The sequence below is a fragment of the Eschrichtius robustus genome, chromosome 11 (genome assembly GCF_028021215.1).
Source record: "Eschrichtius robustus isolate mEscRob2 chromosome 11, mEscRob2.pri, whole genome shotgun sequence".
NCBI lineage: Eukaryota > Metazoa > Chordata > Mammalia > Artiodactyla > Eschrichtiidae > Eschrichtius > Eschrichtius robustus.
In genome coordinates this window covers 20,061,202-20,076,845 of record NC_090834.1, presented here as the reverse complement: position 1 = coordinate 20,076,845, position 15,644 = coordinate 20,061,202, and the positions used below count along the sequence as shown (strand labels likewise).

Here is a 15,644-nt window from a genome sequence, read left to right as displayed (position 1 = left end):
TATTGGGTTGGCCAAAGAGTTTGTTCTGGTTCTTCTGTAACATCTTATGAAAAAACTGGAACGACCTTTTTGGCCAGCCCAACATTATAGCAGTGATTCTTGCATATGATACTGTGTTACCCTGAGATCATTCATTGTCTCAAGGGCATGCTGCAGAAACTTCTTAAAAAATGTAAATCTGCTTTAGTTCATTAACTGATTCATTTATCCAGTGAAATGTCCACTTTTAAGTAGTGTGAAAGGACAGTAATATCATGAGTGACCAGAATGGAGTAACCCTTTCTGTTTCAATGATAATTGAAAACTGCCAAGTTTCAGGCCAATAGGGCATATGCCTAAGTGGAAGCACTCCCTCTCACAAGGTTTCCTTATTTTTTTTCTTAATATAGTAAATTTAATCTAATATCTATTACCAAGTAATCGCTTATGGAAAGAAATTTAACTATTAAGTCGAAACTGGAAACAACACTTATGTTGCTCAAATGGGTGAAACGTGAAACAAACTGTGCTTCATCCACACCACGGAACACTACTCAGTAACAGAAAGAATGGAGTGTTGAGTGAAAAAACCCAATCTTAAAAGGCTACATACTACACAGTTTCATCTATATAACATTCCTGAAATGACAAAGTTATAGAAATGGAGCACACAGGATCTCTCTCTGTTACTTCTAACTACTACATGTGCAACTACAGTTATCTCCAAATTAAAACTTTATTTGAAAAAAAAAATCACTATAATTTGGGTCACCTCAACCAAAAGCAGATTTAGGTGACATTCTCAGAAACTAGTTAATATACAAAGACTCCACCAGCAGAAGGGAAAAGAAGGACTAGAGAAAACAACAAAGTAGCCACAGAAAAATAAGGTTAAAGAAAACAATAAAGTAACTTGGTTACTAAAGAATATCTAATGAACATATACATATATGTAGGACATATTAAATTTCACTCAGTATTAATTCAAGATGGAAAGCTTACCCGATGCTTTGCCTTAATTTTCTTCCTATATTCTTCTTTGTCAAATTTGTCCTCTTCTTGAAGCCTTTCCTTTGCTTTATCTAAGTCGATACCGCCAGCATCGTCCTCTTCCTCAGTATCCTTGGAGACAGACTTCTGCACCTGTGGCCACTGCTGAACCAACTGCAGAGAGGAAAAAGGTGAGTATGCGGCAGGAGACAAGGAACAGTAACAGAACACCACTTTCCTTTGCATAATGATACATACTTTCTGCCTTACAACCTACATTTCTTAAACTTTCTAACAAGCTTTATAATAAAAGTGAGCAAGTCACAGAAAAGACTTTCCCAGTCAGGACAAAGTAATGCTGCCATAACTCATGAGAGCAGGAATAAAGGAAATTTTCATTAAATAATTTGGAGGCGAAGGTAGTTGCTTCAACATCATTTCAGTGTTCTTAGTATGCTGTACTCCACCAACTCAGCTCCAAATGACCCGCACAGGGCAGTACCCAGGCTGGCCAGAGTGCAGCCCCGCCACTGCCATGGCACCTTGGTGTACCTCCTGTAACACCTCTCTCACCACACTGGGTTGTTTTACTTTCCTGTAAATTAATCACTAATCTCCTTGAGGGCAGCCATATGCCTTATTCATGGGTCCTCAGAACCCAACACATTATCTGGCACACATGAGATGCTCAAAATTGATTGAGGAATCACATATCATACAGCTGACACCGCACATACAAACTGAAATAACTAACTTAAGCGTAAAGGAGAAAGTTAGTTTGGGTTTCACAAGCCTGCTCAGAACTACCCAATTTTACACAAACTTTTTATGTTAGGAACAAGGTGACAAAGAAGTCAGAGCACTGATCTGGGAGTCAGGAGACCTGTCTGAATGTCCTGGCTTTTTCACTAGCCCAGTGCATAATCCTGAATGAATTACTTAATCTCTGGACATCAGTGTCATTACCTGAAAAATAAGGGTTGTCTGACTTAATAATCTTCTGGGCCTAACACAGTAAAATTCTAGACAGTTTAGACAAAAACAATTTTCTTATTTTGCCTAATAACTGGTTGCCAGGAGGACTTAAGCAGCTGCCACAGTTTCTGGAAGACTGCTAATTAAACGGCAGGCAAATGGAAGTTGCAGGCACACACCTCACAGGTATTAGTGCCTCCTCTCACTCCTGTCACCACCACATTCTCCAAGATGAGATTCCGACAGAGTTGCAGCTTGAAGCAACGAACAAGGGTCACAAATGCATGAGTAGCCATGCTAGCAGTCACCGGCACTGAGGAAGCAGTGAAAGGGATGCGCTGTGACAGTAAGAACGCATCCACTGCTCTGACTCTTCACTCCTTTTTCTATCAGAGTGAAAAAAATTCATCCCTCTGTGGGCTGAACAAATGGTAGCATTTCTTTCAGAGTTTTAGATCAGAAGTTTCAGTGCAGCGGCTGCCAGCCACACAGAGCTCCTATCAGCAATAAGTTTACATTGAAACATTTTACAGTTAAGGATTTACACTCAACTTGAAGCTAATGGGTAGAATACGTACAGTTAAATTTAGTAGCACAGTAAGGAACCTCATTATGCTAACAGCACTAATCTTTTACAGTGAGCATCGATGTAATACTACAACTATTTTCTGGTCTAGCCTGTTTCTCAGGTGCTGACCTCTTCTCAGTAATTTCACAAAGATTCGTATTTTCCAATTATATAGGCTTCCTCTGCAACTTCAACACGCTGAATTACATTCTATTTTGTTAGTTTTCGTATGGTTTATACACCATTTTACTCCATATTACTAGTGCAAATTTGGGCTTCTAAAACAAAGCCCTCTTCCCCGAAGTAATGTGCAAATCTTTGTTAACTTCAGAATTAAAAGGAAACACACTCCACTGAATACAGACTATGCAGGAAGCATTTTTATTAATAATGATGAACTATCTGATGTGATACATTATAGTCAGTATAAAAAGCTCTGTTATTTTACTGGGGTATTAGAACAGACTTTTTCTGCAGGCTTACTATTTGTTAGGCACTATTCTAAGTGCAGAGGAAAGAGTAGTAAACATAGCCAACAAATACCTTCCCTCATGTAGCTTTTCTCAACCCAGTGAAATAGAAATACCTTCCCTCATCCCACTGGAATGGAAGAAATGGACAACCACCAAATAAATACAGAATGTAAAGTCTCATAATAAGTGCTATGAAGAAAAAATAAACATAGGGCAAGGGAAATGAGATCATGGTGGGCATGGGGTGCTGAGTGCTATATCAGAATGAATGGGGAAACCTGTAGGTTGGTGAGAGTGAAACAGAGACAATATTCAGAAGATCCTGCTATGACCACTGACTCTAGCCATCACTCCTTAGGTGAGTCACTTGACATTCTAGATATATTTCCTCTTTAAAAATGAAGATATTATTATCTAATAGAGTGATCTTTCATGAGCAATCTGTGAGTGGTAACCCCTTTCCTACTCTATTGGGATGTATTTACACTGAGACCAGGTAATGGTGAAATGAAAACCAGGCACCTATATGTCCGAGGTTATTTTAAAGCAGGGAATTCCTTCCCACAGCAGGCCAGTAAGTAAAAAACATGCCAATATGGCATCTAAAATTGAGGAACCACAGAGCAGAGGCTTTCCAGAGTCAAGCAAAAGAAGCTGTGGCCAGTACTTGTGTTACTATCCTTGAGCATCTTCCCATAGAGCATGTTAACAGATGGACCCCATGACATGAAAGTCTTATCTATAAAAACAGGATTTGTAAAGTTCAAAACCAACTCTGTTGTTATTACCAGAAAGTAACCCAGCTTATTGTCAGAAAGTCATTCTTGCCTACAGATGCAGAGCTGACCAATTACCTACAGTAACAATGAAAGGAATTGCCCAAGTGCTTTAGAAAAACATTATTTTTCTTATTAAAGAATGGCAAGTCAGCAGGAGAGTCAAACTCTTTCTAATACTTGGAATGTACCTCAGAAATGAAGCATTTACAGAATCTTACCTCTCCTTCATCAGTAAATGTTATTTTCTTATTTACTTTAAAATTTCTCTTCATTACTTTTTTTGCTTCTGCAACCTTGGTCACTTTTTTCTCCACACTGGATTTAGAAGGTTCTTTCTTCTGTGTGAGAATACACAAAAAAACACAGATGATTAGGTAAATTTTATATTTACAATTTTATATTAACAATTTAACACTGGCAATACACTTTCCAAAACAGAGCGTGTTTATTGCTCCTTGGCTAATGAGAAGCACCAAAACTGCTGTCCAGAAATAAAATTATTAGACTTATTAACTAATGACCCCCCCCAGTGCTAAAGGGGTTTAAGTTTGAATGTGAATGTGAGACGTAAATAACCTTAAATTTCTTCTGTTACTAAAACTGTGCTATCCCGATAATGTTAAAGCATCAGAAACTACATGATAATGTGATAAAATGGACATGTAAGATAAAGCAAGCTATCTTCCAGCTAAAAACAGCACATTTTAAAAATAGCTCTAACTTCCAAGCACACACTTAAAATTTTAGACTAGGAAAATGTTTCCCTGGAAAGCAAAATGACTCCAATACATTGTTTGTGACTCAACAATCTTCCTCCCATTACAGTAATTCACTATACGAATACTGGAAAACATCCTATGATAACTAAGCTGTGTTCAAAGCTGAGATCGAGTAAGAGTTCTTGAACAGGAAGTTTGTCAACCAAAATAAATTTCTCCCTGTAGTGTACCCTGTGAACACAGGGCACTAATAAGACTTCCTCCCACCCAGTCATTCCTCCTACCCCTCTTTTACCCTGCAAACACCACCAACACAACCACCAGGTTGGAGACTATGTTACTGACTCCTACTGGATGGATCTTCTTGGTTTTATGTCTAGGCTGATTCTTAAGGATCCTGGGTTGGCTGATACTCTGTCACCAACCCTCAGCTTATGATAGAGACAATGCTGATCAAACAGTGCAAATCTGAGAGAATCATCATGATGTAAAAATAACAATTAAACAGGAGTAAGTTATCACTTAAATAAAGCACAAAAAATACTGAGGAGCAACAGGAGCAAACTTTCTGGGGGTGATGATAACGGTCTACATCTCGATAGGAGTTTGAGTTACACAGGCGTATACGCTTGTCAAAATTCATCAAATGTTACACTTAAAATTGGTGCATTTCACTGTATATAAATTTCTACCTCAAAGAAGAATCTTGTAAACAATACTGAACTTTAAGTTAATGCCAGGCAAGCTGAAGTACATGGAAGAAAGGGTAATGATGTTAACAACTTACTCAGAAATGCATTGAATAAAAAAAGGATAATGAATGGATTGATGGGAAATTACATGAGAAAGGAGATATGGCAAAAAGTAAATTATAGAATAGGAGTGATGGATATTTTGGTATCCAAAGTACAGTTTTTCAACTTTTCTGTATGCTTAAAATTTACTGTAATAAAATACAAAAGCCCAGTCCTAGGAACAAGAGAAACGGTCAAAAAAGCAAAGACACCAAAAACTGTCAGAATAAAATAATAGTCAGTCAGAAGAATCAATCCTGCAGAGTGAAAGCTTGGAGTGATGTGGGTCTACATCAAGAGCTTTAGGGAAATCCATGATACTACTGAAATTATGTAACAAAATTTGGGGGTATTTGCATCTCCACAGTTTTATGATTATCATGGTTTCTAAAAGGGATCTGTGATCTCCCCCTCCTCCTCACAAAAAAAAGGTTAAATTGTTTGTTCAGGGAATTGTTTAGGGAAGCCACTGAAAGAAGGAACAGAAATGTCAACATGGGTGAGAAGACATGTTTATTGTAATTTCCTAATAGGCTGTGGCTTTGCTCTGATACTCTAGAATTAATCCTCGCTCATTCAAATATGCACTGTTATCAAAACACAAGTTATCATAGTACATACTGCCCCAGCAGCGAAAGACCCTCAATGAACCTAACTCTAACAATGGGGGAAAAAAACATTAAACATTAACTATTTAATCACAGATGTAGTAAGTGCTCAGACAAAATACAGAGGATGAATAAATCTTTAATAGGGTGCCTGCCCTAGCTAGTCTAGGGTGAGGAGAGGAAGTCAAAGAAAACCTCCTCTTGAGGGACAGATGTTTGAATGGAGTAGCAAACACCCAAACACTGCTGCATTACTGACACACTGGTGATGAACAAATACCTTCTGTGTGTCCACTGATGGCGCATTTCACATATGGCTTATAAGAAAGTTTTAGTTCAGTGTCATTCTTTTGAATACTAATTTTAGCAGGTAACACATGCTTATTTATTCTGTAAAGGATATTCAGTTAAAAAGCTGCATTTATGGGCTTCCTTGGTGGCGCAGTGGTTGAGAATCTGCCTGCCAATGCAGGGGACATAGGTTCGAGCCCTGGTCTGGGAAGATCCCACATGCCGCGGAGCAACTGGGCCCGTGAGCCACAACTACTGAGCCTACGCATCTGGAGCCTGTGCTCCGCAACAAGAGAAGCCGCGATAGGGAGAGGCCTGCGCACCGTGATGAAGAGTGGCCCCCGCTTGCCGCAACTGGAGAAAGCCCTCGCACAGAAACGAAGACCCAACACAGCCAAAAATAAATAAATAAAAATAAAGAATTATTCTAAAAAAAAAGCTGCATTTATGTCCTCTCCGGCTATCTCAGTTTATGCCCCAAGAAGCAAGCACTGCTACTAGCTTTTTCTGTACCCTTCCAGAGACATTCTACCCACATTGAGGTACATATGAAGAGCAACAAGTTACTAAAAGAGCCCTCCCTGCAATGAACAGTCTTGTATTTACACCTTCATATACATGTGTACTTATCTATCTAGGATACATTTCTAAAACTTAAAGCACTTGGTCAAAGACTATGTGTATTTAAATTTTGAAAGATATTTCCAGAGAAGTTATACAAATTTATAACCCAATCAAAAATCTGAGAGTAACTGCTTCTCCTTATCTATTCAAACAAAGTATTGGTTTGGCCAAAAAGTTCTGTAAGATCTTAGGGAAAAACCCAGACAAACTTTTTGGCCAACCCAATATAATATTAGGCTTTATGTTTACCAGTCAACTAGGTGAAAAAATAATATCTCAGGGAAGTTTTAATTTGCATTTGTATTTTAAACATAGCAGAACATCTCTGCAAAGGCATTTATTTTTCAGTGCACTGTATATGTTCTTTGCCAGCATTTTTAATGAATTCCTGTAATTTCATTTATTAATTTGTGAAATTTCTTCATTGATTAAAGATGCTTCAATATTTTCTCTTACTTCATCATTTATGTTTATACTTCTGCCATACAGGGTAATATTCTTTTGTTTTGCTTTGTTTTTGGCTTTTGCCAGGCATATATTTTTAATTTTTATAAAATTAATTTTTTTAAATAATAAAATTTTCTGGGTTTTCTAGGTTTGTGCCATACTTAATACTTTTCCAACTAAAAGACTTTTTAAAAATGAATTTAACTCCTTAAAATGCAGGTCTTACTTTTCTTAAAAGTTTCAACACTGGCTCTTGAACAAGGGGGAAAGTACTCATTAATACTTTACATTTCCATACATTGTCACAAAAGAATATAAATTATACCTATTGCTAGGCAAGAGTTATATTTTGACTATAAGCCTTTATATTATTGGTACAAGAATGAAATCTGCAGCAGTCACAAAGTATAATGAAAGATTTCCTGACAAGACATAAAACATCAAAATGCAATTTTCATTTCTATTTGCACTTCTTCCACAACATGTATGCTATACTTTAAAATAAAATGCCAAGAGGAAAACTGTCATAAAATACAAAGCTGACAAAGCATCAAGTCATTCTCGATAGTGATAGCTGTAGCAGGTTGCCATGAATAACTTGGAAGATAAAAGAACAACGAGAACAGTTTACAAACACAATAACAGTTCCTATCAAAAGGGCCACGTTAGTTAATATTGGCTACAAGAAGATTCAAAATACAATCAATGAAAAAAACCTACCTTAGTATAAACATTACTAGATATCATAGAGGATAAAATAAAAGTATTATTGCAAAACAATGAAAAACAAAACCATAAGGAGATGAAAGTTAAAATTAAAGGGAAAGATACTCCAAAGAAATCAGATTTTTATCTTTCCCTAAAGTAGCTCCATGTGTGTCACTGAATAATTAATAGTTTATAATAAAAATTGTATCTAAAAGTGAAGAAAACCAACAAAATAAAGAACTATCAATCCTGGTGGGAACCTTAGAGGATACCTATTATGCCCTCATGCTAAAGATAAGGGCCTTTTGTAACATTTATAAACACTATTGCCCCAAAGTCCAAATGTACTTAACTTCAGATATTTCTGCTGCCTAAATAACCAAACCCTACTAGAACTTGTTTATTACTTTTTTCTAAAAAAAGCATAACTGCCTGCCATGTAAACTTAATCCTTAATCATTCTATATTTGCTGAACTACAATGATTCACAAATTTTAATTTTACAGTATAAAATAAGGATGTACTATTTGACAATCTATTTTAAAGCTATCTAAACTTCTCTGATTATGAGTGATGTTGAGCACATTTTCATGTACTTATTGCCTATTTGTGTATCCTCTTTGGAAAAAAGTCTATTCAGGTTGTTTGCCCATTTTAAAATATGATTATTTGGTTTTTTGTTTTTAAGTTGTATGAGTTCCTTATATATCTAAGATATTAACCCTTTATCAGATACATCATCTGAAAATATTTTCTCCCATTCTATAGATTGCCTTTTTAACTTGTTTCCTTTGCTGTGTAGAGCTTTTTAGTTTGATGTAGTCCCTTTGCTTATTTCAGCTTTTGTTGCTTATGCTTTTGGCATCTTAACCAAAAGATCATTATTGCTAAGAATATTCTATTCAAATTACAAGACCCCAACCCTACCTCCTTTCTGATGAGAATCATAGCTGTTATAGAATTTATTTGTATGAGATACTTGTCTCATTACTTGATATTGACACTTCATAAATTATATCTAAAAGATTGCCTAAATGACCCATTCTACAAATCCTTCCAAATTTTTAAATTTTATAAATAATGTGTGTTTATTCTAAACACAAAATCATATAGATGAGAGCCTACATAGCCCAACAAAGTTCCTCATTTACTTTAAGGTTAGATCAGTCCTTGTATATTAAGGAGCTAGCTTAATATACAATTAAGTCCATCTTATATTAAGAGGCAAACCATAAGTAAATGTTAATCTTTCTCTTTCTCTATTCTGTATGGTTAATAAGGCCATGCACTACTAATTTCACTGTAGTCTGTGAACTGCAATTTCAATGTATAAAGTAATGAGAATGGTTACTGAGCACTACAATATATTAAGCAGCAATGACAAAATATTTATTATGAAATATTTGTGATTCTTTTTTTAAAAAAGATATATACTAAACTCAAACTGGCCTTGGTACCTAGTTAGTTAAGCCAATTTTGACAGGCCATTTTAAGACATTTAAGAGATGCTGATGCCAACCTCCCAAACTCCCAAGACAAGGCAATCACTGCTACTGGTGGTAATAAACTAAGTTAAAAGACTTGGGGCAGCACTTATGAAACTACTAGAAACAATATGACACTAAGGTATACTCTCTTGGGGAAAGCAACTAAGCTGTCTACTTCTCTACCACCTTCCACGGTTCCAGTGTCTGCCATTTTTCTAAATTGGTTAACACTAGTAAATCACAAGACATGAATGGGATGTATCTTAACTGAGAGAGAAATAATAAACATCACTACCACGTCCAGTCCAAGCCATGTTCACAACTACACATACATCAAGTTTCCAAGCTCTGCCTTCTGTTGTATACAAAAGTTAGCTAAGCAAAAAGTACCAAATGAAAGGTCAAAGGCCAGCCTACATGTACACATGTCAACAAAATGTGCTTGGATTATGTCCAGTCATTTAAAATTGGATATTCTTAAAAATACACCATTTATAAAATAGTGGTATGCAAAGCCATATAATGGTGATTTTTAAATACTGGCATTATTAAATACAGAACCTGGAAGGATGAAAAGGCCAAGATCACCTAGAAAAATAACACTGCATGCACCTGTATATGTAGAAGTTAAGAGGTTTTCAAGATCACACAACAATACCAGCAAGGTTAGGGCTGGAACTCTAAGTCCTGGGGTAGAGGGGTGGGCAAAATAAAGGGAATTAAGAGGTAAGAACTTCCAGCTATAAGATACATAAGTTGCAGGATGTAATGTACAGCATAGGGAATATAGCCAATAATACTGTAATAACTTTTTTTTTTAATTTTGACAGATGGTAACCAGACTTACTGTGGTGACCACTTCATGATATATAAAAATACTGAATCACTATGTTGTACACCTGACACTAATATAATATTGTAAATCAATTATACTTAAAAACAACAAAAATAAAACCTATATTGATCACCAAAAAAAAAACCCCCAAAACCTAGTTTGTGGTCTTATCTTAATACCACGTATAACTAATAAAATATCTTAGAAACATCTCAGAGACCACACTTTCCTCTGAGAATCATAATTTTCCTAAACAATATTCAAAAGCTCCATAAAATGGAAATCAAAAGCTGGTCAACAACAAACAGTTTTCCTTAAAACGCAAAGAATTTCTCAAGGAATGCATTTTAAAAGTGTTTTTCTTTTTTTTTTTTTTTAATGGCAGGACCAGATATATGACTAAATCTGACCTCTATTTTTTTTAAATCTCTCAAAAGCATAACATCTAGAAAAAAGTATTCTGCCTCTCAATGTGCTTTTTTTTCCTGGTAAATTGCATGCCGAGCATGCAGTGATTAATATAATTTCCATCTGCCCTCTTTAGCACTTAAACATTTTTAAAAGTTTGACAGTGACTGAAAGGTGTTGACAGATTCTTGCTCATTTGTTTATTTTTCTCCTACCTTAGAATGAGTCCCTGTTATTTCATTAGTAAATCTGTAACACTAAAATGTAATATTCTGGACTACCACTTACTAAAAACTACTGTAAACCACACTTCCCAAAGAAGTAAAATGAAATTTTTGCTAAGCTCCAAACTCCTTATGCTACACAGCCAAGCAACACTTTTTATTTTTTTAAATCACTCTTCTTCCTACTGTCCCATCCACAACCTAGAAAATGTAGGAGCTATCAATATGCTTGATGCACAGCAAAGGAAACCATAAACAAAATGAAAAGACAACCTACGGACTGGCAGAAAGTATGTGCAAACAATGCAACTGACAAGGGCTTAATTTCCAAAATATACAAACAGTTCATACAACTCAATAACAAAAACACAAACAACCCGATCAGAAAAATGGACATAAGACCTAAACAGACATTTCTCCAAAGAAAACATACAGATGGCCAAAAGGCACATGAAAAGATGCTCAACATTGCTAATTATCAGAGAAATGCAAATCAAAACTACAATGAGACATTCAACCTTACACTGGTCAGAATGGCCATCATCAAAAAGTCTACAAATAATAAATGCTGGAGAGGGTGTGGAGAAGTGGGAACCCTCCTACACTGTTGGTGGGAATGTAAATTGGTGCAGCCACTATGGAGCATAGTATGAAGGCTCCTTAAAAAACTAAAATAGAGTTACCATATGATCCAGCAATCTCACTCCTGGGCATATATCCGGAGAAAAACATAAATTGAAAAGATACATACACTGCAATGTTCATTGCAGCACTACGTACAATAGCCAAGACATGGAAGCAACCTAAATGTCCATTAACGGATGAACAGATAAAGAAGACGTTGTGTGTGTGTATGGGTATGTGTGTGTGTGTGTGTGTGTGTATATATATATATATATATATATATACACACATACCCATACACACACACACACATATATATACACACAATGGAATACTATTCAGCCATAGAAAAGAATGAAATAATGCCATTTGCAGCAACATGGATGAACCTAAAGATTATCATACTAAGTGAAGTCAGTCAGAGAAAGACAAGTATCACTTATATGTGGAATCTTAAAAAAAAAAAAAAGATACAAATGAACTTATTTATAAAACAGAAATAGACTCACAGACATAGAAAACAATCTTATGGTTACCAAAGGGGAGGGGGGGGGATAAATTAGGAGTTTGGGATTAGCAGATATAAACTACTATAAATAAAATATATAAACAATAAGGTCCTACTGTATAGCACAAAGAACTGTATTCAATATCTCATAATAAACCATAACAGAAAACAATATGAAAAAGAATATATATATACACACGCATATGTATAACTGAATCACTTTGCTGTACACCAGAAACTAACATCGTAAATTAACTATACTTCAATTTTTTAAAAAATGCTTGAAATTCTCCCACAAAAGGAAAGTTTAAGATTCAACACTGGCTGTCTTTTGAGACCTTTTCTCACTTTCTTCCCTCGGTCTTCTGGTGATTATCTTTCATGGTTTTTCTTATACTCTACTTCTATTTTTAAGAAATTCTGCTACTTCTATTTTACTCCTCTTAGACACCACACCAAACTCCCTGAGGATATGGACTTTGTCTTACTCGTTGTTCAATTCCTAGAGTAAGTGCCTAACACTGTGCCTGGACAAACTAATAATTATTTGTGAAGCTGAGCTGAGACTGGTCAAATCAAGACCAATTTTTGTTGGGAGCAACGTTCATTCAAAGACTCTGAAATGCATTCTTCTGTTACCTATTCTGACATCAACTTACTTAAATAACATAAAAATAAACAAACATATAATATTTCACATTTGACACTTATTAGGTGAGAAAATGGATTCACTGACTCTGGACAATAAAGTATGATGCAAGAAGTAGAACTGTCTGTAAATGCAGTCAGGAGGCACTCTGGGTGCCTAGTCAGTGAGCTGGAATCACTCCTTCATCCCCTTCTCCCAGCAGGAGAGGCTGTGTGACCTCACTCAGCTTTAGACAAAGCCAGAGCTTCTTCCCTTAGCAGGGCAAACCCAACTTCCCATGGGCCCCAGGTCTCCACATGCTGGACAGATGAATTTCTTAGATGACTGCAGGCATCCACACTATTCTGTCTGATTCCCAAGTAGTCTGTGTGACAATTCACATATGAGGTTGATCTACCACATATTCTAATACGTAAGAGAGAATAATATATAGGACAGGATACCTTCACTAGAATAATACCTATGCTTTATATTGAGTAGACTGTCAAACCTCTGGCATTCCTCTGTGTGGAATAATAAAAGGATGGGAAACCCATGCCTTACCTTCTTCTTGCTGATCCTGGCTTTTCCCCATAAAATGTCACCTGTTCCCAATAAAGCCTATTCCTTAATCCATGCCATGATATTGTGAAATCTGTCCTAAGCTCTGATGCATGACAAGTGCCAATCCAGATGGACTTACCAGCAGATCAGAAGGTCACTAAACTTTTCTTTGAGAAGTTTATAGAACAGTAGCTAATTAGAGATGCCATCTGCCAGGTACCATGCTAGATGTTTTACACTTCATTTACTCCTCACAACTTCCCTTCTGAGGTATTTCCTGCATCTTACAGGTGATGAAACTGACAATAAAATAAGTTTAACAATTATCCTGCTAAAAGAGATAGAGGGAGTTCTAAACACAGACCCATCAAACTCAAATTTTATAATCTCAAACACTGAAGCTCATGCTCTTCTCAGGACTCCACAATGTCACTGATTAAAAAAACTTTAGAAACATTGTTTGTAGGAACCTTTAGTCTACTTTCCAAATGCTGGAGCCCATAACCTCTCTCAGAGATTGAAATACTATTTCTACTTGAACAAATCCTTTGATAGTGAATTCACTAAATAAAGAAAACGTGTGTTGCACTGGGCACCTATTGCTATCTTTCCTATGTATTTTTAAAAGAATAAATTACATTAATAGAAAACAGCAAGGAAAATTACTCTTTTTACTAAAAAATTAATGTAGTTTCCAAACCACATAAGCAATTAATATTGGTCAAAATCCCAATCTAAATGCTTTTTTCAAAGTTCCACTGTTACCCTTTAGAGGCCTCTTCTGGTAATGAAAACAAAGACAAATTGAATTTTATGTCAATCTAGGAAAAAGAAAATACTAATTACAGACAGAGGTGAAATAAAGTTGGGGGGTGGTAGAGAGCTAATAAGAGTTCTGTGACAAGACTCGGGGAAGACTGGGGACAAAAGAGACAACATGTATGGAACAATATAGACAAGAAAAAGGACAGCTGTGCAGAGTCAAGACAGTTACAGTAATAAAAGGAGACAACCTGAAAACAAAATCACAAGAAAGGAAGAAACAAGGGAAAGGAAAAGCTCTAAGAAAACAAATTCCTCTCCCGATTAGTGATGTGTTGCAAAAACACTGCACCATACAGCCAATTCACTTTTTCCCCCTAACAGACACCTAACCAAACTATCAACTCTAAATAGGGAAAACATACTGACAGGATGCATAACTGTCTTCCATCTCCCAAATATTCTCTTCCTTACACCAAAAGAATGCCTGAGATATAAGAATAGAGGTGGTAAGTTCAAAAGAAAAGAGTATATTAAAACATGAAATGAATCTTTAGAACTCAGTGTGGTTATTTCCAAGTTAGTAGGCTACCACTGACCAATACTATTTATAACATATTCTAAACCGGTTCTTCTCCAAAAACTTGAATTATTTAAATCATACAATAATTTGAAGGATTTGGTTGAATCATTAATAACTCAGTGATGATCCTAATAAAAGATTTACCTAAAACTAATTTCAAATACATTCGATTTCAATCTAATCAAGTAAACAGGCTGAACTGATGGGAATTTTCTCTATTAAAATGCAATTAATTCTCCACTCATGTATTAAGATTTCTGGAGTCAGCATATTATGAAGCTCACTAATAATTTGCTTCATTAGTTCTGAATCTAAGATGCTAGATGTCAAAACTTCCTAATAAAGACCACAAACTATCACAGAGTAACTTGATCAAAATAGTACTATTATCAGCTATTTATTTAAGCACCTACACTAAGCCTCGTTCAACTGAAGGCATAGCATCTGGATAATTTTTAACTTGCTTTGGAATGGACTAACCATTTTAAGAACAGTAAGTTGTAATTCACTGCTTCGTCAGAAATCAGCTGCTATACCTTGACAATCATGTTAAAGTAAGCTCCACCTTACTCAGAGAAGCATGCATGCATTTTTTTTTTTGGCGGAGGAAGGCACAGAGGGAGGGAGCAAATATGAATGTGTATGAGTATCTTATCAGTTTCTAGAGAGTTGCTTTCCCTGAACTTCCCCTGGCATCATCTCTCCAGTTACTTAAGATAGGTATTGAAAATTGCCATAAAAAATTTATTACTTTATGTACTGTAGGACAGTTGTTAAATTGCAAGGAAAAGCTGTGTTTCTCTAAAGTAGAAGAATGTTTTCTCCATATGAAAAAAGTGTTCTTCTTTTCATTTTGGCACTTAAGACCCCAGAGCCAAATTCCTGATCCATATTAAGAACCAGGTAAAACCTGGCATGACCTGCATATATAATTTCCCACCAGTCATTTCTATTCTATCTATATTTTGCATACCTGATGTTTTCTACTTTATTACATTTAGAAGTATTTTTTAAGCCACTTCAAATTCCTTGTGGGATTAGGAGGGATAAAATATAATTAAAAGGA

The 15,644-nt window shown here is 35.8% G+C and overlaps 1 protein-coding gene across 1 annotated transcript in view; it reads right to left on the bottom strand.

Annotated features, from left to right (window-relative positions):
• DDX10 (DEAD-box helicase 10) overlaps positions 1-15,644 on the bottom strand; it is a 246,428-nt gene that overhangs the window by 105,006 nt on the left and 125,778 nt on the right. The window contains exons 14-15 of the mRNA XM_068555721.1: positions 3,983-4,102; positions 982-1,143 (exon numbers count right to left, since the gene is read on the bottom strand). Coding sequence (XP_068411822.1) covers positions 982-1,143; positions 3,983-4,102 — 282 coding nt within the window. The remainder of the gene's footprint in view (positions 1-981; positions 1,144-3,982; positions 4,103-15,644) is intronic.